This window comes from Podarcis vaucheri (assembly GCF_965113315.1).
Source record: "Podarcis vaucheri genome assembly, chromosome: 10".
In the NCBI taxonomy this organism is placed as follows: Eukaryota; Metazoa; Chordata; class Lepidosauria; order Squamata; family Lacertidae; genus Podarcis; species Podarcis vaucheri.
Window position 1 is genome coordinate 22,211,026 of NC_138748.1, and position 25,557 is coordinate 22,236,582.

At 41.7% G+C, this 25,557-nt stretch overlaps 1 protein-coding gene across 5 annotated transcripts in view; it reads left to right on the plus strand.

The window, feature by feature from the left end:
- Positions 1 to 23,279, plus strand: part of DOCK4 (dedicator of cytokinesis 4) — a 247,927-nt gene extending 224,648 nt beyond the window's left edge. For 2 of the 5 annotated variants that reach the window (XM_082239403.1, XM_082239405.1), the window contains 13 exons: positions 1,544 to 1,630; positions 4,570 to 4,746; positions 5,922 to 6,005; positions 8,109 to 8,228; positions 8,549 to 8,670; positions 9,267 to 9,387; positions 11,768 to 11,849; positions 12,066 to 12,175; positions 13,080 to 13,247; positions 15,445 to 15,517; positions 16,727 to 16,840; positions 19,048 to 19,109; positions 19,968 to 23,279. In XM_082239403.1, coding sequence (XP_082095529.1) covers positions 1,544 to 1,630; positions 4,570 to 4,746; positions 5,922 to 6,005; positions 8,109 to 8,228; positions 8,549 to 8,670; positions 9,267 to 9,387; positions 11,768 to 11,849; positions 12,066 to 12,175; positions 13,080 to 13,247; positions 15,445 to 15,517; positions 16,727 to 16,840; positions 19,048 to 19,109; positions 19,968 to 20,393 — 1,746 coding nt within the window. In that variant the 3' untranslated portion in view covers positions 20,394 to 23,279. The remainder of the gene's footprint in view (positions 1 to 1,543; positions 1,631 to 4,569; positions 4,747 to 5,921; positions 6,006 to 8,108; positions 8,229 to 8,548; positions 8,671 to 9,266; positions 9,388 to 11,767; positions 11,850 to 12,065; positions 12,176 to 13,079; positions 13,248 to 15,444; positions 15,518 to 16,726; positions 16,841 to 19,047; positions 19,110 to 19,967) is intronic. The other 3 variants (XM_082239406.1, XM_082239407.1, XM_082239404.1) reach the window with 2 other exon arrangements.
- The last annotated feature ends 2,278 nt before the right edge of the window (positions 23,280 to 25,557 follow it).

The following is a 25,557-nucleotide window of genomic DNA, read 5'->3' on the forward strand; positions in this document are numbered from 1 at the left end:
CATCAATTACTCATGTGAAGCCGAGGATAACTTTCTATAAACTGCTTTGAGGGTTCTTTTTTGTTTACTGTTTACAGTCAAACAATATATAAAATTTTATGTAATAAATAAATGCAGGCCCGATAACATTGGCTGAATATTTTCTCTTCCTACATACTTCTGGGGGGGGGGGACTATTATCAATTTATTTTTGCATTTATATTCTAACTTTTCTCCAAGGAGCTTGAGGTGGTATATAAGGCTGCACACTTCAGCTCCATGTCAATTCTGTGAGGAAGGTTAGACTAAGAGTTGGTGACTGGCCTAAGATCACCCAGTCAGCTTCGTGGCCAAATGAGGATTTTGACTCCTGACCAATTTCCAGGGCTGAGTGGGGATTTAACCCCTGTTTTCCCAGGCTCTAGTTCAATACTCTTCACATTCTCCTCCTCTTAGTATAAGAAGCAAGAGCCTTGTTTTATACCCCTTTCCTATACCATGTCTCAGCAAAGCTCCTGTCACAATATTTGCCTAGATAAACTTGAAAAGAGCCATGCACATTCTTCCATTTGTCTTACGGTTGGACCTAAATTGTAGAGGATTTTAGGGTGTTAGTTTCTATACATATGTCGGCTGACCTGTGGATGGGAAACTAATATGGCGTGAAGTGGCAACAAATTCAGTAAAAGGAGACCCACCCCTGAATGGGATTAGTGCTGCTAATGGAAGCCGTCTGATTAATAAGAGAAAAACACAATCCCCTGGCTAGCGGTGACAGAGTTTAATGGAGTCACTGATGTAAAGTAAAGGCAAAGGGACCCCTGATCATTAGGTCTAGTTGTGACTGACTCTGGGGTTGCAGCGCTCATCTCGCCCGAGGGAGCCGGCGTACATCTTCCAGGTCATGTGGCCAGCATGACCAAGCCGCTTCTGGCGAACCAGAGCAGCGCATGGAAACGCCGTTTACCTTCCCGCTGGAGCGGTACCTATTTATCTACTTGCACTTTGACGTGCTTTCGAACTGCTAGGTTGGCAGGAGCAGGGACTGAGCAATGGGGATTCGTGGGGATTCGAACTGCCAACCTTCTGATCGGCAAGTCCTAGGCTCTGTGGTTTAACCCACAACACCACCCGCGTCCTTTTCTATTCATGGAATAGAAAGGAAGGGCCAAGGGGGAAATGCTATGTCATCTTCCAGACTGGGTGCAATAGAGAGGTCTGAATCAGGCCCACTGCCATCATGTGCTGTGGTAGCAGATCTACTTCAGGATCCAGCATATCCTCTGCTGGCCCAGCCCTGTACTTCCCCAACCCATTTTTGGGGGTGGGGTGGAGGGTTCTGCTGGCTGTTTCTGGCAGGGGAACCACCCGTGGTCTCTTCTGCCCACCACTTGGGCTGATGCTTTGGAGTGCCCCTTGTTGGCGGGGCTCCTCTGCTGGCAGCAGAGACCAGCAGATTTAGGTCCAGGCTGGGTAGCGTAGCACCTGTCCTCCACCCACACCCACTCTAGAATAGCGGGTAAGGAATTTGGGCTGCTGTGTAATTAACGTTCCTTTGTTTCAGAGTTTGTGGGTGGAGAGAACCACACTGATCTTGGTGCAGAGCTTGCCTGGGATTTCACGTTGGTTTGAAGTGGAGAAACGCGAAGTAGTGAGTATGGATTGAATTTACCCTCGTCATTTTGGGTCCTGACCATAGCGATAGATGTATCAGTCTGTAGCCCCTCCATGCGAATTTTGTACGTGTTAATTCTGTTCGGTTTCTATATTCATCTGTGATTTATTTATTATTTAAAAAACAAGTTACTTTCATCGGTATTGATGATCTCCTTCTACCGGGCCACAATAGAAAGTGTCCTTTCATACTGTATAACAGTGTGGTATGCTGGTTTGACAGCCACGGACAGGAAGTCCTTACAGAGGGTGGTGAATATAGCACATGACATCATGGGCTGTCCTCTGAGTTTGCTAGATGGCATCGCGGGAGACCGCTCCCTCAGGAGAGCGAGGAAAATTCTTAGGGATGACTCACACCCTGGCCAGCACTTCTTTAATCGTCTACCTTCGGGCAGGAGATACAGAAGTATAGTCAGCTGCACCAACAGGTTAAAGAACAGTTTTTATCCGTGGCTGTTAGGCTGCTGAATGTGGTGTAATTGACTTCTGACAAGCACACAGAGCAGGAACAAGACTGAATGTATTGGGGGGGGGGTCGTTTAATTTCACTGCACACAGGTGGTGTAGTGACAATAAAGGTTTATTATTATTATTATTATTATTATTATTATTATTATTATTCCTCACAGGATAAGTATTTAGATGCGTATATTATATAAGTGCAAATGCGTTTTATCTCAAAGAAAATATGCTTTAGGTACATTTGTGAGCAAAGAACTATGTGACAACAATTCAAAGAGGAAAATCTGAAGAACAATTACCGTATTTTTCCGTGTATAAGATGCCCCCATGTATATGACACCCCCTATATTTGGGAACTCAAATTTAAGAAAATGGGGGGGGAGGCCTCAGAGTTGTTGAGATTTTGGGGGGGATTGCACAGGGTTGTTGAGCTTTTTTGGGTTCCCCCCCAAAAAATCGCTCTCCTGCATGCGGTGCTAAATTCGCTTCTCTGACCCCTTGCCACCAGAAGCTGCAAATTGCCACAACATCAGCCAATCAACACCAGCCTTTGATGCAGGATCCAATACCACACCCAATAGCCGGTGACTGCCATGGTAGCAACCAATTAAATGTCTACCCTATGCACTATCCATGTATAAGACAACCCCCACTTTTTAGCATAATTTTAAAAGAAAAAAACCAAGTCTTACAAACAGAAAAGTACTTTCCAGTCTGTGTATTAGTCCACTCAGTACAAATTAGATTGGTTTATTTGCTGGCCAAATAAAATTATCCCTCCTATCTAGTTGACCATCCCCCTCTGGCACTGTTGTAAATTAAATTAGTTAGATAATAACAAGTAGCAAATGAAATGGTATGGTATGGTATTTGGGGGTGGGGAGTGAACGAACTCAGTGCAGAAATTATTTCTTTTCTTCCATTTATATTCCCCTCCTCTTCACCCATCAAACCCAAAATGATATAAATGTGGTCCCCAGAAGGTCTCCCATGTAGGCACTGATCAGATCTGCTTAATTTAAGCAAAATGGTGGTCATATCTGCCTTGGGTACACAATGCTTAGGGACCATATCCTGGGAACTGCTAAAACTGGATAGAAGCTCATCCCATGAAAGAGACAGAGAGAGGGAGAAATAAAGAGATTGTTATATAATTATTTCTGAATGTGAATAAACATTAACCAAGTGCATTTAATGGGCCATAGACTTAGGACACCCCCTAGAATACGAAAGATGGACAAAACTATGGAATAAGGATATGAAATTTTCAGCCTGTGTCGGTCTCCGAGAAAATATGGAAAAGATGATGTACCGCTGGTACATCACACCAACAAAATTAGCTAAAATGTATAAAACCGGAGACAAGACATGTTGGAAATGTAAGAAGAAGGAGGGAGACTTCCATCATATGTGGTGGACGTGTGAGGTGGTAAAAAAATTTTGGGTCTCAGTTTATGACGAATTAAAAAAGATCCTAAAGTATACCTTCCCCAAAAAGCCCGAGGCATTCCTTCTAGGAATGGTCGGGGAGGAAATCAAGAAAGACGACCAAACCCTATTCCAGTACGCCACAGTATCCGCTAGGATACTGTTGGCACAGAAATGGAAAACACCCAATGTCCCAACAATCAGAGAATGGCAATCCAAACTAATTGAGTACATAGATTTAGCAATAATGACACTGAAAATCAGGCAACAGAAAAACACCAAATTTATTAACGATTGGAATAAATTCCTCTCATACATGGAGACGATTGTAGGAAATATCAAAATCACAGTAGGTATAATATAAAAACTGCGAGGTAGTAATATTGGTTAACAAAAGACACTGCCGAATGTATCATTGAATAATAGCTCATGTTGTGGTGGTGGGAAGTCTAACAATGTAACAGATGTGTATGAGGATTCAGTACCTGAACGATATGGAACCTGATTTTGGACTTATGTAATTCTCTTATTCTTTTCTCTACTTTCTTTGATGATGTTGTTTTAGTTAACGATGTATATGTGTTTTTAAGTTGTTGGAATAAAAATAAAGGTTTTAAAATTTAAAAAAAAAAACAACCAAGTGCATTTAACAGAAATGTAAATATAGAAATCTTATAGCTATAGTCATTGTGTATAAAGATTTAGTTCTAAACCACTACGACAAATACATGGCATGTATAGTTATGATATCTCTTCTATGCTGCTTTTAGCTGAGGTGCAGAGCTAAATAAATAGCACTATATAGTAGCTTTAACACCTCTTGTAAGTTTGGTCACAGATTTCACCCGACACTCTACATATCCTCAAGCTTTCCAGAACATCACTTGGAAGTGGGGTGGTGCTTAATTTCTCTTCAGTCAGAATAGCACATCAGAGATGAGGTTGTCAAAGCTGTCGGCAGTTGCAAAGGAGCTGCTAAGTCTGTGTCAAATAAGCAGATGCATTGCTGTTGATGGTTTTCAGGTGGAAATGAGCCCCTTGGAGAATGCTATCGAAGTGCTGGAAAATAAAAACCAACAGCTGAGGACACTGATCAGTCAGTGTCAGACTCGACAGATGCAGAACATCAACCCGCTAACAATGTGTTTGAATGGGGTCATTGATGCAGCGGTGAACGGTGGAGTCACCAGGTACCAAGAGGTACGTCCTTCTTACCTAAAGTGCTGGGGGTTAAGGTGTATTCTTATTTAAAACCCCTGCTCCACCTTACTTAGCTATATAATCATATTTAACTTAATCCTATCTGTCACACTAATTGGGACTGTTTAGAAATCTGATTGACTATGTAGGCTGAGATAGCATTTATCACCATTTTATCCAGCCCCTCTTCCCAGATACAATCCCAGTACTTGGGGACTGTATCTAGATCAGGAGTCAGCAACCTTTTTCACCTGTGGGCTGGTCCATCATCCCTCAGACCATGTGGTGAGCCAGACTATATATATTTTTTTTTTGGGGGGGGGGATTGAATGAATTCCTATGGCCCACAAATAAGCCAGAGATGCATTTTATTTATATATATATATATTGGGGGGGGGGGGGTTGAATGAATTCCTATGCCCCACAAATAACCCAGAGATGCATTTTAAATAAAAGCATACATTCTACTTATGTAAAAACATCAGGCAGCCCCCACAAATAACCCAGAGATGCATTTTAAATAAAAGGACACATTCTACTCATGTAAAAACACGCTGATTTCCAGGCCGTCCGTGGGCCGGACTGAGAAGGTGATTGGGCCGTATCCGGCCCACGGGCCTTAGGTTGCCTACCCCTGATCTAGATAAACAGTCATACTCAGAGAAGTCCTATTGAAATAAATAGATACATCAAGACCATTAAATTCAATGTGCCTGCTCTAAGAAAAACTCAGTTGGATGCAACCCATATGACAGTTACCAGCAATTTATTAAAACCACAAAACCTTGTGCCATAGTAAATGTGTTCAACTTTAAAGTGCTGCAGGACCCTTCCTTGGTTTTGCAGACATGCTGATTGACATGGAATGGAAATTGGCACATTTTATGAAGGCAATGTTCATCAGAGAACCTTGGTTTAAGGTGACAGGCAGCTGCTTATGCACCGTTAGATGTAAAAATGAGTGAGTCACAACACGGTAACAATAATACCTTGCAAACATGTATTACCGTTGAAATGAACTGACCGTGAACTGGCATTGCTCTTTTGAGCTGAAATGCAGTTTAAGGAGATGGCAGGCTGCTGTCTGGAGGGCTGGGTTTGGATGGAAACTCTTGTAAACACGATGTACTTTGAACTAACATGTAGACTCTGTGCTACAATTATATTCTGCTCAGGCATTCTTTGTGAAGGAATATATCTTGAACCACCCAGAGGATGGAGAGAAGATCGCATGCTTGAGGGAACTTATGCTTGAGCAGGTAAAGGGGAACCCAAGCAAGCCATGTGCTGTCTGTTGAAATTGACATGAACCCAGGAAAAAGCACAACAAGGCAACATTCTGCTTTTCAGAGGGCTCTGGGATTTGTAGAACTGATGTTCAGATGGCAATGCTAAGGGCGAGTGAGCAAGCTAAGTGTTGTTAACATCATCCCTCTGATCTTTTAAAACTGCTATTTCTCTTGTTTTCGGCAGAGCAGCCTCAACTGAAGAGTGGGTGACAGGCAGAACTTTGCCACGTGACTGTCTGCATATATTTTAATAATATGCTGCTTGAAATGTACTGTAGGAAGGATTCCATCTGGCTTAAAACAGGGAATGAAGGGGATCAGAAACAAGGGTGGTTTTTAAAAAAATCTTAAGATTAATTTGCGGTATTAATTCTGAGTCTCCTTAAAACTGGAGATGAATTATGCAGACTAGCAGCTATGTCTTTTGCAGTTCACTGCCCTTTAAATGTCCATATTTCCAGCGGGGTTTAATTTCTTGGAATAGCTTTTGAAATGTATGCCGTATGCCTGAGTGTTCCTTTTCTGTCCGGACAGCCACTCTCCCGTGGCTGTCTCAATCGCTGGCAGCATCCGCCAGTGGGCGTTTCTTAAACTTCTTCCAGCAAAGAAACTCTTTGACGCCCAGTCTCCTCCTACTCTCTCTGCGCGAAAGCCTTCTGCGCAAGGAGGGCGTAGGCAGCGGAGGACCTCTACTCTCCCCGCTGGTCCCCGGCAAGGAGTCATGGGACCGCCTCGCCGCTTCCCCCATCTGCCCCCTCTTCTCCACTGGTGCTACGCTGATTCTCTTCCCCAGAAGATGGGCTGCCTCTCCCACTCCCGGGACGCTCTCTGGAATCCCTCTGGATTTTGCTCTCTCCCTCCGGCACTGATGCCAGTTCCCTGACAGTATGCTTACAGCTGGCTCCAGCAGCCCACAAGGATTGCTCTTGGCGTAGTGGCAAAGATCTATGTATGCAGAACTATGTTCTTCCGTATCTAACAGTGAACTGGTTTGGGCATAAGCCATAGTTTATTGTGATGGGAGCAAGTCACAGTGACATCCTCCAGCGTAGTCATGAGAAGGAAACAGGAGTTTTTGCTTCTCTTTTTGATTAACTACAGTTTGGGATTTTATCTGAATCCAGCAGTGAATTATGAAGCTGGCTTGTTTCAACAAACCATTGTTAAAATTGGTCATAGTTTATGGTGGTTAATAAAACTATGCTTCATTAAAATATGGAAGCGAAATATTCCAATTTCTTCATAGCTATAAGGATGGAGAAATGAGGAGGGAGAGCTCACTGTGGTTCACCCAAGTCACCCTAAATAATGGTCACCTTACATAATATCATGGCATCTGAACTTCCTCAGCTTCATAGTTACCTGAATGATAGTTAATTTTTGACAGTAGCAATTTTGGAGTTTGGAGGGGGGAAAGTATTTGATCCCCTGCTAAATTTGCTTGTTTGCCCTCTGACAAAGAAATGACCAGTCCATAATTTTAATGGTAGGTTTATTGTAGCTGTGAGAGACAGAATAACAACAGGAAAACCACCAGAAACCCAGAAGACAAAAGTCAGAGATTGGTGTGCATTATAATGAGTGAAATAAGTATTTGATCCCTTTGCAAAAGATGACTTAGTACTTGGTGGCAAAACCCTTGTTGGCAATTACAGAGGTCAGACGTTTCTTGTAGGTGGCCACCAGGTTTGCACACATCTCAGGAGGTATTTTGCCCCACTCCTCTTTGCAGATCCTCTCCAAGTCAGTAAGATTTTGAGGCTGATCTGTAGCTACTCAAACCTTCAGCTCCCTCCACAGATTTTCAATGGGATTAAGGTCTGGAGACTGGCTAGGCCACTCCAGGACCTTAATGTGCTTCTTCTTGAGCCACTCCTTTGTTGCCTTGGCCGTGTGTTTTGGGTCATTGTCATGCTGGAAAACCCATCCTTGACCCATTTTCAATGCCCTGGCTGGGGGAAGGAGGTGCCCACCCAAGATCTGACGATACTGTACATGGTTAGAAATTGCTGTCATAGCAAAGATACATATGAAGACAACTAATAATAATCATTCTCCCTTTGTTGTGTGAAGGCCCAGATTCTGGAATTTGGCTTAGCTGTGCATGAGAAGTTTGTCCCTCAAGATATGAGACCTTTACATAAAAAACTAGTGGATCAGTTCTTTGTGATGAAATCAAGTTTGGGAATACAGGTATGTGTGATTCATGATGAAAGGCCCTTCTGTTGTACATAGTCAGTATATTTATTAAGCAACAGACAGTGACATCTTCTGGTTGTAGGCCTATATTGCATCACTGTAATTTATACCTTCTTGTTTCAAGGAAAAATGCATACTGTGGAGTAGGGGGGGGGTCATTAAAAAAGAAAAATCTAATTTCCTTAGTTTATAGTTTATATATATATATATTTACAATATACTTGCCATATATGAAAGTTGTCTTCAAAACAGCAAAGCATGCCCTTAAGAAATTGTCCTGGTCCCTAATATTTTAAATTTAAATGTATACTTAGGAATTTGCTGCATGCATCCAGGCCAGTCCAATTCACTTTCCGAACGGAAGTCCCCGCATCTCTAGAAATTCAATCCCTGTTTCTATGAGTCCGGATGGTGTCAGAGTGATTCCCAGACGCAGGTAAGTGGAAAAAATGAAGTTCGGTGTTTCCAATATTTGTACATGTTTATACAAGCAGACCAATTCTCACCAAAGTTGGACAATCCTGAAACAGAGAAAAATAATAACACTAGCTGCCAAGGGAGGTTATAGTGATTCCTTCATTTAAAGGTATTCATAAAAATAAAGTTGGGCAGGCATTTGTAATGGAGGGCAGAATGCTTGAAGTAAGGGAGAAACTGTTTTAGGGCACAAATTGGATAGTCCCATTAGTCTTATAGTTTTGCAACACTCTAGGGCAGGGTTTCTGGCTGTTTTTGGACTACAACCCTCATTATCCCTAGCTGGCAGGACCAGTGGTCAGGGATGATGGCAGTTATAGTCTAAAAACAGCTGGAGACACAAGTTTGGGAAACCCTGCTCTACGATACAGATGGGGAACCTGAAGGCCTCCCAGGAATGCCAGTGGCTAGGGATTATGGGAACTGTAGTCCAACAACACCTGGAGGCCTGTAGGTTCCCTCCTTTCTCTACTGTAGGATGTGTGTGTGTATATATATATATTATATGACAAACTGATAAAAGGATAAGAGTGGATGTTTTCTTCTTTGTAACAGCCCCTTAAGTTACCCAGCTGTCAACAGATACTCTTCTTCATCTTTGTCCTCTCAAGCCTCTGCAGAGGTCAGCAATATAACTGGACAGTCTGAAAGCTCCGATGAAGTTTTCAACATGCAGGTACAAAATGTTCCCCTTCATCTAAAACTGGATCAGTTTATATCTTTCTGAGGACTTTTCTAGTTTTGGGAGGTGGGGGGTACTATTTTGAAGCGGTATGCAGGGAAACAGCAGATGCTGAGGACACTGCGAGATTTATTTCATTATTTTTATTTGCACTTCTAACACATCCAATTTGATCAGCTCAGGATTAGAAATAAAACTTGAAACAATCAATCCCCATTGCAATATGTTTGTTTGTTTGTTTGTTTAAAATACCCTTTTTATTTTATAATCCTGATAAACAAAGCCTAATCATTCAGTAAGTGCTGGGGGGAAAGCTCTAGCTCTGCCTTTGGCAAATCTCCAGAGAAAAGCTGTTCTTCACTTAATGGTGAAGCCCACAAAGTTCAGTCTCCAACTGCCCTTTGTCATGCAGACTCCATATTCAAGAGGAGGATCTTAAATATATTAGCATCAAGGTTTTGTCTTACTGTACTGTCTGGGGTACAGAGTGGTGGTGCTGTGGATTAAAACACAGAGCCTAGGGCTTGCCGATCAGAAGGTCGGTGGTGCGAATTCCCGCGACGGGGTGAGCTCCCGTTGCTCTGTCCCTGCTCCTGCCAACCTAGCAGTTCGAAAGCACGAAGTGCAAGTAGATAAATAGGTACTGCTCCAGCGGGGAGGTAAACGGCGTTTCTGTGCACTTGTCTGGTTTGCCAGAAGCGGCTTAGTCATGCTGGCCACATGACCCGGAAGCTGTACGCCGGCTCCCTCGGCCAGTAAAGCAAGATGAGCTCCGCAACCCAGCATTGTCCGTGACTGGACCTAATGGTCAGGGGTCCCTTTACCTTTACTCTCTTCACTGAGGGTGGGATGAGTGGCTGATAAGCGATGTTGCTCCATGACAACAAACTGCACAGCTATTTAAAATATTGTCACACATAGTAGATTATTTACCCTCATATTCCACTTTTAAGAGAAGATATTCTTATAGGTTTCCTATCAGATTTCTGTAATTATGCTGAGGCAATACCTGGACAGAGTCTTGGAGCTGACAAAGGAGTGTTGATAGCTCAGGATATTCTAGTGATGTATTTCAACAGGATCTATTTTTTTTAGCCATTAGTTCTTGATACAGATAAATGTATTAAGATAAATGCAAAGCTGGCACAGACACGATCCATTACATCAACACCCCTTCCCAAAACACGGTAATTGGAGAACCTTGATTAACAATTCCTTCAAAATAGATCAGTCACAAAAGAGGTCGTATCCCTCTCTCCACCCTGGCGTTTTTCTTGTACTGTAAATATTAGGAGAGACGTTTCAGTTTTTAGAGGAACGCTGTTCATCTTATTTAACATAAAGAAATTAATCTGACTCTCCAAAATGCTTCAAAGATCCCCACTTTGGTTCAGGGATCTCGCTCTCACTTGGGCAATCCTCAAATCATGTCAGTTCATGATTCAGAATCTATCCACAACTTTTGCACACCCCAAGTTTATGGACCCTGTAACCTAGCAGCATTTTGGTGTGCCAGCTGCTTTTTTTTTCTGGATATCTGATGTGGAAGTAGTGAAGTTTCGGATGTTTGAGTGTTGAAGCTGTGCATCACTTGTACTCAACCTGTGTACAGTATTTGGTAAATAAATTCAAACATTTAACTAGGCCACGAGTCTCCAGTGAACTTCCAAAGGAAACTAAACCTGGGTAAGGGCTGTACCCCTTGGAGAAGTGGGGTGGGCAGAACAAAACAAAACAAAGGGATCATAGAGTTGGAAAGGACCCCAAGGGTCATCAATTTAGCAACCAGAAATAATTTTCTATGAATAACATTCAAAAACACGTTTTTTCATTTTTTGTATTTTATTATGGACTAATTTTCTAGTTTTATTTAGGATGGCAAGTGCAAGATGAGAATATTTTTTCTGTAAATAAAATATTCTTTAAAGGTTGAGTACATTTGTTAATGTTTCTGATTGTTTGCTGCCTTTCCATTTTCCTCCCTATCACACACATAAAGGCCCACTGTTAATCATGACACACAAAGTTACTAGGTTTACTGTATGGTTTGTAAAGGCAATAAATGGTACAAAAAGATGAGGTTGTGGTTTTGGGGTGAGAAGTGAATTTCAGCTGCAACCACGTACATTTGGGTACATCCCTTTGAAACCTTCTCAGTAAACATGCACAGGGTTGCACCATCAGTCACCAGCTTAACACCCAATCATATATTTGCTCCAATTTATCATTTGTTAAATAAGTCAAGCCTTGGATCCTGTATGTTGAGCCTCTCCATAATCCACCATACCATGAATCAGAGCATGTTGTTGTTCACCTGTTTATCATCATGTCACATGATGAGGACATTGAGATATTGTGACTCTTGTATTTCCAGCCAAGTCCATCTACCTCAAGCCTGAGTTCTACTCATTCAGCGTCACCTAATGTGACCAGCTCTGCTCCATCCAGTGCCAGAGGTTAGTGCTTCATTACCTAAAGTTCCTTCCGGAAGCTTTCTAGGCACTACTAAATGATTTTAATGCAACCCACTTATCAATCACGCCATTTTGCAGTTCTGCAGTGCGAGGCAAGCCACTGTAGAGTCTCTGTCCATTGCGGCCTCACCAGAATAATACACCAAACTGAAGGTCAGGAGAACTGTACTGATTCTGCAGGTTTCTCTTTTGTTCCAGGCTCGCCTCTGTTGTCCGACAAGCTTAAACATTCCAGAGAAAATTCTTGTTTGTCTCCAAGGGAGAGGCCTTGTAGTGCCATTTACCCAAATCCTGCTGAGTCTTCACAGGTAGGCATTGCTAAGGGTGACTTTGACAGGGCAGTCGCCCCTCATGTGAGCTTATGCGGGGCAGAAACGATATTGACCTACCTACCAAATTCAAACAGGTTACTTTTTGTGCATGTAAAAGATACAGTAGATCTTTTGAGCATTGTTGATGCTCATCAGATGATAATGCTTAGATAGTTACTTTTAGGGTAAGTAATAATTCAGCTCCTAAATTTCTTAGCTTGATTCATTGTGGCAGTTTCTTGAAGAATAGCAGAGAAGTGTTGTGAAGGAAGAAAGCCCAGGATTTTTGTTTTTGTTTTCTCCTTTAGTGTCATGGTTTTATCATTTAAAGCAGGGCAGACTCCTTTCTTGTAACATGAGGTCAAAGTACCTACCGTTTTCCATTTACATAATGCTATTTATAATTGACAGCCATTCTTTTTAACAATCACATTTACCCTTGGCATATTTCTTGAAACCTCTGTAGGCCATTCCATCACCACACCATGCTATTAACAATGTAGTTCTCATGCTGAGACTTGGGGAAACCTTGGAACAGGTTCCCTGTGAATTGTGGAGTTTGGGCTCTGTTGGTAGAACATTATTGCCATTTCAAAGGATCTTCAGAAACGAACGTCCCTTGGGTTTTTGTAATTCATTTTCTCTGATAGGAAGCTCTTGCTTAATAGTTCCTCTGTCGTTCTGTAACATGATCTCCTCTAGTCTTGTTATGACTTGCTGGTTGCCATCGTAGCTGACATTTGCTCAGCGACAGCAAACATTATTTTTGAATCAGCCTAAACTTTTCTATCATCCGCTGGAGCAGCCAGGGCAGGAAATGGGCCCCTGGAGAAATGTTCTTGTGTTAAAGTGGCTTTTGGTGCATGCCACAAAGAAAGAACTGTACCATTTTTGCTCCCAGTCTGCAAACCCTTGCTTTGCCAAGTGGAATGAGGCCTCTATTCCGCGATGCATCCGAGATTCACCAAAGGAGCCTGAGGAGCACATATGCCCAGTATCTGCTCACCCAGAGGCTTACCTGACAGGGAAGTCTCACAATCTGTCAACAACCTGTGTAGCTCCCGACAGGGTAAGTAGAAAAAACACACACCTATTTCTCATGCAAACATTATGCAGATAACGACTCAAGCAGTTCCTTTTCTCTGTCACCTCTTTAAACTAAATCAAAGAGGAGAAGGACCTTTTCTTGTGGTGGCCCTGTACTATAGAACATCACCATAGTAGGGACTTCTGGGCTATCACTAGAGAGACGGATATGGAGTGGGAGAAATGGAATACTGCTTTGTCACAGTTCACCAAGTCATTGTTGGAGGCAATAGCAGTTCCCCTGTAGCCTCACATTTAGAATTAGGTCCACCTACCCACATAAGAGAAAGCACTGGATACTGAGATCCAGGTGGTCATTTGCCTCAGGGGGGGGTACAGACCTGGAAGTTTCAGTAATTTATTTTAGACCATAGAAACCTCACTAAGAGCACTTGACAGCGGTGACCAGACTTGGGCGACAGGTCTATCATTCTAGCTTTCTTCATGCTCAGGGTGGCTGATCAGGAATCTGCCCATTTGTATGGTTCCTTTCCATGCTGCTTGCCTTTTGCTGTACTTCCCGGTGTCACAACACCAGGACAAAATCATTATTTGGTAACGACGTGCCTCGTTTTTGTAAGGGGTGAATTTAGTAAACATGGGACGCGATGGTGGTACAACATGGGCTGTAGTCAAACTATTTCCATATTTTACCACCGCCACTCAGATTTGCCCATTTTTAACAAATTCACAGGCTGGCCTGTTAGACCGAGTTGCCATCACATTTGGCCGGTCAGAAAGGCGGTCTGATCGTTTCCTGTTCTGAAAATATGGCTGTTGGCTGCGCTGTCATGACTTGTCATGCTTATTCTCCATCTTCTAATTGACGTGTCTGCATGTCGATGTTTCTAGTGATAAAGCTTTGCATACTCTTACTGTCTCCTCTAGCTTCATTGTAGTTGCCACATTTTTTCCCCTTTTCTTTCTTCGCAAGTACCCCACGATTCCCTGTTCTCGTGAATGTATTGTTTGCCTTGGATATCTGGCAGTTCTTGTCTTATGAGTTTGCTTCCACTATTCTATCAGTGACTTTGGTTCCTTGACTGGTCCCTGTATACTTTCCCACAGAAAAGATTCGAAGTTCTTGCAAATGTTGCATTTGCTAACCTTGATTTTGACCCGTTTGCTTAACCAGTATTTAGGCTCTTGCAATGTAAATTGGAAATTACTGGTAGTTTAGCATTCACATCCAATGACCTTATAGGTGCTTTCTTCCTTTTCACTAGCTCTTTCAGGACCCACTGTTATTTCCATATAAACTTCTAAATCTACTTTATAGTCTTCAATTTAAGTGCATACCTCCACTCAAACTTCATTTGTACATCTTTGCCTCACTTCCTGTAGATCATCAGTAATTGCCCTTGGAGGGAGATGTGGGAACTGCCTTGGGATTTTTTGTATAGGTACCAGTGACTAAATGATGTTACTTTATATTCTAGAATAAACTCTGTTTTGTTGCCTTCACAAACTTGGTCTAAATGGTTTATCTGATGATTGCATTATTATCAAACTATCATTTTCAAAGGAGATTGTAAAATTCATCCAGTTGACTTTTGCTAACAGGTTCTTAATGACATATAGTAATTATTATATAATATATTCTTTACTAACTGTCCTTAAGAAAATCCCAGTATCATTGGGTGGTTAGAAAAATGGTGTATTACACATGAGTCAAGTATGGTTGTATGAATAGGATTTGCCCAGATAATATCAGATATATATTTTATTAAGTAGAGGCTGGACCCTCCCCCCCAAAATAAGGAAGCTCTTTTCATATTTTTTAAGATCTCAAGAGTTTCTGCACTTGAATTTGAATGTTATCTGAAGCATTTAAGCTTCCACTGGTTTTTAAAAAAGCAAGCCTCGGGAATGCCTTATTTTTTCACTGTTCAATTCATAGCCCTTCTGCAGATTAATTATCCCTCGTTTTTTAAATACAGAAAGAGGTGGCCTTTGTTTTTGTACACGGTATTTAAATTAAATTACTCTGTTTTTTGTCTTATAGCTGTCCTCCTAGGACTCAGAAAATCCATATCAATCATGCTTTAGTCTGGGTTTTTTTTAAAAAAAGATAATTTATTCCCAAATTTAATTTTATATTTGCAAACATATAAAGGTTTAATAAAAAACATCTAAAGGTTTAATAAAAATGCTGTCATAAAAATGTTGTGATTTTTTAGAGAATTTTGTTCAATCACATTGGAGATGGTGCTTTGCCCCGAAGCGATCCTAATTTGTCTGGTCCTGAGAAAGGTAAGCATTTTAATTATTTTGACGTTCATATCTCACCTTTCTGTAAAATATCTGTGGTGGCTCTCACAAGAAAAAAGTAAAGCAATGCACAATAATAAAAAGTTGTCAAGCAGAAATAATATACAATGTAGCGTTAGAGTGTAATATAATATATTTAATGGGTGACACCCCATTTACCGTATTTTTCGCTCTATAGGACGCACATTTCTCCCTTCAAAAATGAAGGGGAAATGTGTGTGCGTCCTATGGAGCGAAGATGACGCACGGCCATGGCAGGAGCCTCTATAGCCGCGCGTCACCTCTCCAGCCGGGAGAGGGTCGCGGGGGGCTGCTTTAGCCCCGCGCGCGCTCTCCCGGCTGGAGAGGTGACGCGTGGCTATGGCAGGAGCCTCTCCGCTGCGCCTTTCCGCTGCTCTCTGACCTGCTCTTTGGGGCTGGTGGTGGGCTTCCCCCCGCCAGCCCCAAAGAGCAGGTCGAAAGGAACCTGAAGCCTGGAGAGCGAGAGGGTCAGTGCACACCGACCCCTCTCACTCTCCAGGCTTCCAAGGTAGCCGCCTGAACGCACCTTAAACGGCACCTTGTTTTAGAGCGGGAAAACAAGAGGGGGAAAGTTCTCCCCCTCTCTGTGCATCGCCTCCTGCCGCTTCACTGAAGGGGCGCTGGGCAGAGAGGGGGAGAATTTTTTTTCATGTTCTCCCCCCTCTAAAACAAAGTGTGTCCTATTGTCCGGTGCGTCTTATGGTGCGAAAAATACGGTAGTCATCTTCATAGGAGACCCATTGAAATAAAGGACTTACTGTAACTTAGTCATGATTATAAGCTAATGGATTGATTTTTATTGATTTAGTAAGTATGATTTATTCAGATACTACCTAATAGATATATACACAATTACAATCAATTTTGCATTCAGTACTATATATATATATATTGCAGTTAAATACTACAGTGGTGTTCAGTAAGACGAAATAGTGAGTTTAAATAAAATGTGAAACAATGGCTTCCTCAGTAGATTCAGGCAGAAGAGAGGCCGAAATCTCTGCCCTTGAAGGCTAACCCTTAACCTGGAGGCTACAGAGACTAGTTAAGTACATTCGCTCTAGGGGCTTGAATCGAGAATTTGTAGCCAACTTTTAAAAACTGGCTTATATGTCATTTGACTTTTGACAGCTTAGAATACCAATGCTGATTTTTGTCATCTTTATCCAGCTGTAAACAGCACTCCCAGCAGTTGGAGCCTGGACAGCGGGAAGGAAGCCAGGAACATGTCAGAGAGTGCAAAGCTTATGTCTCCTCCTGTGCCCCCACGCCCCACGCAAACTGGTATGTGGATACATCACAACTGTTCTTATTGTTGCAGGAATTTATGTATAGGTTGGGGGGGTTGCCCCTCCAGCAGATATCATGCACATGCACTACCAAAATCAGCACAATTGCTTTTGTGATTTTTGTGATTTGTCCCCACAAAACACTTCATCACAGTTTCTTCCTATCTATTCAAAGGGCCTTTGCTGCACAATACCAAATGTAACAATTCACTGATAAATGTATCTATTTACTGGCTCACTGGGAAAACTTCAGAAATTCATATAGACATGTGAGCTCAGCTACGCAGCAGCCCCTCTGCCTGAGTGATAATCCCTGGCATCCTGATACAGTGCTGCCTCGCAAGACGAAAAGAATCCGTTCCACGAGTCTCTTCGTCTTGCGGTTTTTTCGTCTTGCGAAGCAAGCCCATTTGCGGCTTAGCGGCTTAGCGCTATTAGCGGCTTCGCGGGCTTAGCGGATCAGCTGATAAGCGGCTTAGCGGATCAGCTGATAAGCGGCTTAGCGGATCAGCTGTTAAGCGGCTTAGCGGCTTAGGATCAGCTGATAAGTGGCTTAGCGGCTTGGGGAAAAGGGGGGGGGAGGAAAAAAACCCCGCAGGAACTCGCAAGACATTTTCGTCTTGCGAAGGAAGCCCATAGGAAATTCGTTTTGTGAAGCACCTCCAAAATGGAAAACCCTTTCGTCTAGCGGGTTTTCCGTCTTGCGAGGCATTCGTCTTGCGGGGCACCACTGTACCTGAGTGCCAGACAGGTAGCCATTCCAGAAATAACAAACCCAGATGAAGACAAAAGGGTGTGACTAACTTGGCTGGGAAACAGGGAAATGTAAATATCTTCTTTGTTACACTTGATGCATGTTTGGTGGACGCCAAGGAGAACCATGGGGGCAGGGTCCAGGATGCTCAGATTACTGCCACCAGACCTCCCCTTTCATGATGTAACCATGATGTATGAGTGATGTATTTTTTTGGAGGGGTGTAAAATGGGGATTATCAGCTAATAAAAGTTTGGGGGCTCTTTTGTTCGGGGCTTCCATCTTGTTCCACCTTGTGGCAGGTGGGAGTCCTGTCGCGACAGTCTTCAATAAAGACCAAGCCTACTGGCTGCTGTTTTGCTCTGGTATTCCTGGCTGGTGTCCTTGGTTTTTGTCCAAGGGAGCCCTCAGATTTCTCCATTAACAGTATCTAGTACCAGGCATGGGAATGGTCTGCCGCAGGCAGGCTAAATTCAGCTCAGGTTTCATCTGAGAAACCAGAAAGAGTAGGTCCAGGAACTGCATAGTTAGGCAACCCGCCATCAGAAGGGATCATGGCAGCCAGCAGTCAAATATTCCCAGCCCAGTAGAGCAATAGATGGCTTGAAGAGGGACAAGGCAAGCAGACTGGGAAGAGGTTATTTTTCAAGGACCTAGAAGGGACTAGGAAGGTGGAACACAGGGATGTTGCCAGAGGGCCTGCAGGCTAGTTTTTTGTTTTTGTTTTTGCAATGGGTCCCATATTTCTTGTCGCTGCCTGCTCTTTTTCAGCTCCCTGTTTGTCCACACACACACACACAATTGTGTTGCTTATGTTGCGTTGTTATTGGAGATAGCCTGGTGCCTCCAGTCTGGAGAGATATTTTATGAGGGACCCAGAGCAATAGTGCAACTGGAGAGGGGGAAATAAGAGGAAGTGTTTTCCTCCAATCTTAGAGGGCTTTTGCAGATAAGAGAAGCCCCTGGGTTGAAAAGTCCTATCACTGCTCTCTGCCTGGAGCTGCAAAGGCGAAAAGCAAAACTGTGGGTTGCTGACTTTATTGGTAATGGAGGTGAGGGGCAAGATCCTTTCATTGTGGAGTTGCTGCCATGGGGGTCTGAGGACAAAGCCTAGGTTTGTTTTTAAAGGAAAGTAAATGATGAATGTGGACTATAATGACTGGTCATCATAATGTTATTATCAAGCAACACTTATACATAAATAAATACATATTATATCATTCTGTCAGTAGGATAAAAGCTGCTATAAAAAGGGAAAAAATAGCACGAAATGAGCAAAATAGGGGAGTAAAAAACACCACCCCCACAAAGACTGACGTAATTCACCAAATTTTTATCATAGTGTCCATCCATGTGTGTAAGCTTTGATATAATGTCCATTTTTAGCTTCATTATTTCTCTCATTACAACTGAATTCTCAAATCTGTTAAATTCTCCCCTTTTTTTAGCAGCATCACCTCGACACCTAACCTCAGTTTCCCCTTCTCCTGCTGGAAGATCTCCAATGAAGGTAGTGGCTAAATGGAATTTGAACGATTTTGTGTTTCTTCCTGTTTACAATAGCATGCTTTTCTTTTCTCTTTGTAATATTGACACATCTTCTGACATGCATATTGCCTTCAGAATCTGAATGTTTTGAGGGTAACTCATATCATAAAAGCTTAGTCCTTGAAACCAGCACATTCATGTTTCCTTTTTATTAAAACAGCTTAGAGAGGTTAGGTTATGAGGCAATAAATAAATAAAATAAGCATATAGTTTATTTTTTGATATGACAGTGCCAGTGTCTGTAGCAGCAAGTTGGTCCTATGCTTTCAGAAGACAGCGGCCATCAGCTGGAGTGAACACAGAACAACTCATGTGTTTTTATTTTATACCCAATGCCTACAAAAACTGTTACTTCTCTTGAAAGATTTATGCAGTGGCAATTGTTATACAGAATTGCTTCTCCTATCTTGTATTGCCACTGCCTGTTTCTGAGATCTGAAAAGTCAAAAGGTTTAATTCTGGGAAGCAGATTCAGCATTACAGTCTACAGATTTGTCGTGAAAGTACTAATTTCTGGCATTAGAGGGCACAGTGCTACCATTAATTCTACAGGCTTTTATAGCATTGCTAGCGAATGGGCACGTAGTGATAAACAAGAGCTCTACTCAGCTTCTGGTTTTGAAGGTGCAAAATGAGAAAACTGCCCTGCGTTTCTGGTAGCTGCAGAATTTCAGTGCGCCATATCACACGGAACCCAGAACTTGTTGGGAAGGAACGTTTATCCATAATTTGGCATGTTTTCTTCAGAGAAATACTTTGCTTTCTTTTTTTCTTTTTGGGTGGCGGTGGTGGGGGACTAATTCCTTTTCTTTTTACCCAGGGTTCAATACAATCGTTTACTCCATCTCCTGTGGACTACCATTCCTCGGGACTCATTTCCAACTCCCCAGTCTTGTCTGGAAGTTACAGCAGTGGCATCTCCTCCCTCAGCCGGTGTAGCACGTCTGAGACGTCCGGCTTTGAAACTCAAGTCATGGAGCACCCAGTACCTATTTCTAACTGCAACATGTCCGAAGAGCCCATGAGAAAAGAGAGCAAGACTCCGCCACCTTACAGCGTTTATGAGAGGACACTGAGACGCCCTGTCCCGCTACCTCACAGTCTTTCCATCCCCATCCCTACAGATCCGCCAGCTCTGCCACCCAAACCCCTGCTGGTCCGACCAAACAATCTGGAAAACAGTAGCAAGAGAACTGAACAGGTCCCTCGGCCCAGGCCTCTTCCGCGGAAAGTGTCTCAGTTATAACTTTTTAAAGAGAGGGTCATTTTTTTTGGTAATGACTTAAGTGGGGAAAAACAACCCCCCACACATCTAACATAGGCACTTTAATATTTTTCACAACTATTCTTTCCAGTCGTTTTCTTTTTTTCTTTTTTTAACTGCTTAATATTATGTTGCGTATTTTTGGCAGATGAAAAGTACTAACCTAGAATGCCAGATAATTGCAAGAAACAGGATTGAAATGATTTCGTTAATATTAGGTACAGCAGATATGGATGCATACCAGTTTGAATCTGAAGCTCATTTCCCCCCAAAATACTTTAAGTGAAACTATAATTCCCCTCCACAACTTCCATTAACGTAATTCCCTGTACTTCTTAGAGCATGCGGAATAATATGATTTAAACTTAATATATAAAACCAAGGCATGTTCCTGTAACAAGATAGTTTCATTTCTACTTTTTGTGAACATTTTGGAGACTGTTCCCTTACCATTTTTGAACCTGTTTATTAATACATGTACATGAACAAAAGTGATTATGGATCAAGTGCTTATAACTGCATTGGAAAATCACGAGGATATTGTTGTTGCTGAGTTCATGAAACAAAACACTTTGTTTGGGGTTACTTACTTTCTTTTGGCACATTTTGTAAAGCATATATGTATATACATTTTCATACTTTTTAAAAAATGACATTTTCAGCACTTTGGCAATGATCTGTCAACATGGCCTACATTTTCCAATTTACTTCATAATTCCATATAGCTACTGATAAAAAAATTTCCCATGGACAGCTGGTTGTAGAATTTTCGCCTGCACATTAAAAATTGTGTGTTTTCAGAGGAGGGAACTAACCTTAGAGGTGTTCTAGTATCTCAAATGACTGGGTCCTTTTCATTGTGATCTGAAATGGCCATTGTCAGTGCTGTAAAATTAGTAAATGCAAAGAAAACAACTGGGTGCAAATAAGTGTTCCTGAAAAATAATTGCCGGGGAGAATTAACTGTGGGTGAAACATCAGAACTATAAATCGGGATTCAGGCTTTAATAGTGAATTTTTTCTTTCTTTCTCCCAATCAACCATCTTGCCCATTTGGCAGCCTTTAAGCCTCCAGACTGCATACTGCACTGTATAACAGAAAACTTAGAAAACATCTGGGTAAAGGCAGGTACCTTTCCCTACAAGTCCCCCACCCCTTGCTCAGTTCCTGACAACCAGCTGTGTAGACTCCTCCAAAGCTCATGTTCATTCCAGACAGGGCAGCTTCTCATGCCACAATCTGTCCTCTTCTAGAAAGAGGACAAAATTGGTGACATGCCACATTGTTCAAAAAGGCATTCAAAATGCACAGAAGCGGGAGACTCGACATTTTCCTGCTTCTGCTTCTGCGTATTTTATATATGAAAACGGAAGCAGCTGCAAGCGATTGCAAACGTGTGCCATTTAAAATCATCGCGGTATCTCTACCCAAGTGCAACTTGCGAAATTGCCTTTGGAAATCTGTCCTGACAAGCAAAGGACACTGCTCAGAGTGGAGACACTCTGCACTCCCCCCAAAGCACGGCACATTCCAGTCTCCCCAAACGAAAGAGCTGGGCTGCCTTTCCGTTCTGTTGCTGTACATTCCACTCCCAAAACATGAAGGGAGCCTCAGGAGGGTGAGGAACTGTGGTCTGAAAAAAGGAAAACGGACCCCTCAGTGAGTAAAACAGAAACACTTGTCTGCAAATAGACATTCCGGATCGCAGCCCAAGTCCCTGCAGAACATTCTGTGTTGAAGTGCCCTTACTCTTGCCGGATGACGTTCTAGGTGGCATTTCACTCGAAAGCTCCTGTAGATCCGTTCGAAATTTCGTACTCAGTTCTAGGACCACAGATTAAATCACCTTGTATAAGCAATTTTTCTATCTCTTCTCCACTCCCCATCCCATTTTATGCACTGTTTGCAACATCTGTTTGACAACCGATACGTATGATCTGTATTTTTCAATCATACCGTTCAAAAGTTATCTCCCTGTTTTGTTGGGAAGTGTGTGTGTGTGTTGATTTAACAGTTTGCTTTGTTGATAGCTTAACTCTGCAACATGGTGACCACTTTTTATATTCCCTCAACGAAACCTTCAGCAGGTATATGCTGTTAATGGTAGCTATAGAGGTTTTCTATAATAAATGTTCGAGTATTTTTGTACATAACTGGTTAATTTTAATAAGGAGTACAACTATGTGAAAAAGAAAAACCAGACAGTTGTGTATGCAGTAAGATTGTTATAATTATGCCAAATACTTTATGTAAGGGTGGGGCACGGGGGAAAATATTTGTACATATGTGCTTTTAACAATAATTCTGCCATATTGACTCTACAACTTTGAATGTCAGAAAAAATATATTAATATATGTTGAAATATCTATGTTTAGCAAAAGTGTTTATAACTGGAAAAGGAGCATATGAATTTTAGCTTTGTACGTTGCTGATTTTGAAGTCCTGAGATTTCTTGAACTAGCTCTCGCTTATCATAACATTTTCATGTCTGCATAACCAGAATTTTGAAGCTGTTAGCTTACATATTTATGCTGGTTTTTTTTTTAAAAAAGGAAAAGGTATTGTAATTTAAATAAAGTGTCACAAACTGGATAACAGACCTACTTTTATCCCTCTCCCACCTTATACATAGAGCTGCATCAGTGTGTTGCCTAGTCCTTCAGCATAGTTTGAATCAGTGTTATTTGCTCCTCAAGTCCGTTTTCAAAACATATTTGGCAGTAAGCAAAATTTTTACTCATGTGCACGTATTACTGACGTCTGCTTGACAGCAAAACTTTTAATGTAGTTTCTGTTTACAGATGGTTATACTGGTTGCTGAAGAACCGTAAATACACAATAAAATTGATTGATCTTTATTGTACAATTTGTTTTCTGCTGAGTGCTGAGTTTGTAAATTAGTTTGCCATGGAATTAAAGTTTCAGATCCTGTATTTGATCTAACTTCATTTCTGATTTTAAAGGAGAGAGAAAAATGAACCAATCTCTTTGCTGATCATGTCTCCTTTGTCTGCCCTGCCCCTGCCGACTCAACTCTATAATAGCTTTCACACATTTGCCGGGAGCTTTTAAAGAATATAATTTGATTGGCCATTAAATGCATAGTTGCTCTAGGGAACAAAAGATCTTTGTCCTAGCAGGTGTGTCTATTGTGGGCAGATCATACTTTTCTATCCATCTCATCATCATATTTCATCGCTAGAATGCAGGCCACAGCATATCCTGCCATAGCATGTCTTTTTTAAAAGCAGGGAAGCATGTGGCAAAAATGTCAGTATGAAAAGCAGGGGTGTTGTGGTGGGTTTCCGTTAGCAAAGTGCAGGAACTCATCAAGACAGCTCTCGCAGCCAGGTTCTCAAGGACAGCCCTAAAGCACCGGCAGCTTTTTGGATTTCACTGGGGAGACAGACCAGTTGTGTCTCTGATTAGTCGCATGGCATGACTGCAAGAATCCTCTGCATAGTTAAATGGATAAGCTCCATTGAACTCAGTGGTGCTTTTACTACATAGGTTAATTTTGCAAAACACATGGAGCCTTAACTATTAATTTCCATCTGTGTTTGCAGCCATCTGCAATGCAGCCTTTAGCTTTATTTACTTTTTCTTTTTTTAATGTGAACACTCTTGCAAAAGAAGCATTTTCATTTAAACTCCTAACACAAAGTATAGTCCCCATCAAAAAAAGAATGATTCAGCTTCCACTAATTATTCTTTTTCCAAATCTCTGACTTCCTCTGTGCTAATATGTCACGAACAATAGTAATACTTGAAAGACTTGTTATTGTCAAATTCAGTTGCCGGAGCAAGGGGAAGATCTATCAATTATCCTTCTCTTTCAGCAGATAGTATCGCTCCCGCTCTGTGATTCATGCACTCTGTTTTTCTTGCACAACACCACTGATAAAAAGTATATAGATAGTGCTCTTGCTAATGCTGGTGAGAAGCGACAGAATTCTCCTCGTATCATTTTTTTTTACCTTTTTTGACATTTTTGTTAGATTTTCAAGAAGTGACTATACAGTAAACAACACCTATGTTTAACCAAGTGTCTAAAATCTGGCAAATACTGTCACAACACATAGGACTCAGCTACACAGGTCAATTACAGTACAGTATAACATTAAAGTGTGTTACAAAATTTTACATCAGGGGACGCTGTCCATGGAAATATGCATTAATAGCTATATATTTTTTTCCTTAGTGTTCTTTAAATCTGTGTAGATCCAATCCTAATGAGTGTTGCACATCAAACGTAAGTTTACAGTTTCACTTATAAAGGGGTTGAAGGTGATCCTTTTTTAAAAAACAACAACAACCAACAACTAGAAATATTAAAGGCAGCCTGCTCCTAATTTCCCTAACTTGTTCAGTTCACTACAGACCAAGCATTTTATAGTTAACAGCATTTTAGGTGGCAAAGAAGTGTTTGTACACATCGAGTTTAGTTGTTGTTTTTTAAAGAACAAATTAAAGCTTTTATTTGTGCTTCAGGGAAGCAGTGCAGTCTCTTGCAGAATTATGTGTGCAGGAGGACTAAAATCCATGCTCCCTTTGTGAGCATCTTGTCATTTTGTAAATTTTGCTTGGTTTTACCACCTCTTCTGGTTTCCCCTTATTCAGTTCCTCACAGAATGTTTTCCTCTTCACCTGTGGAACACACACACACACACATACAAAAGGCAAAAAGGAGAGCACCTTTCATTAACCAAATAAATGAACAAACCAGCTACAGAAGCGCTGCTCATATACGTCCACCAGCAGTGGTGCAGCTAGGTAAATTTGAACTTTGGACTTAATGGTCTTGATGGGGGCTCTAGATGATCATAGAATTGTAGTGTTGGAAAGGGATCTAGTCCAACCCCCTAACGATGCAGAAATATGCAGTTGCCCCATATGGGGATCAAACGTAAAACCTTGGCATTATTAGCCCCACGCTCTAACCAACTGAGCTATCCAGGCCTGCTGTTACTTCAGATGGAAGCACAGGCCTCCCACTGAAAACATCAGGCAATTAAATAATAATCCTCAAAATGTCAAAGCCACACGCCTTTTTATACTGCCTTGAATTTACAGAGGCATGTGTGTCAATCTCCTGTCCTCTGGCCATCAGCTCTCGGACACAGCTTTACTACTGTGTTAGGACC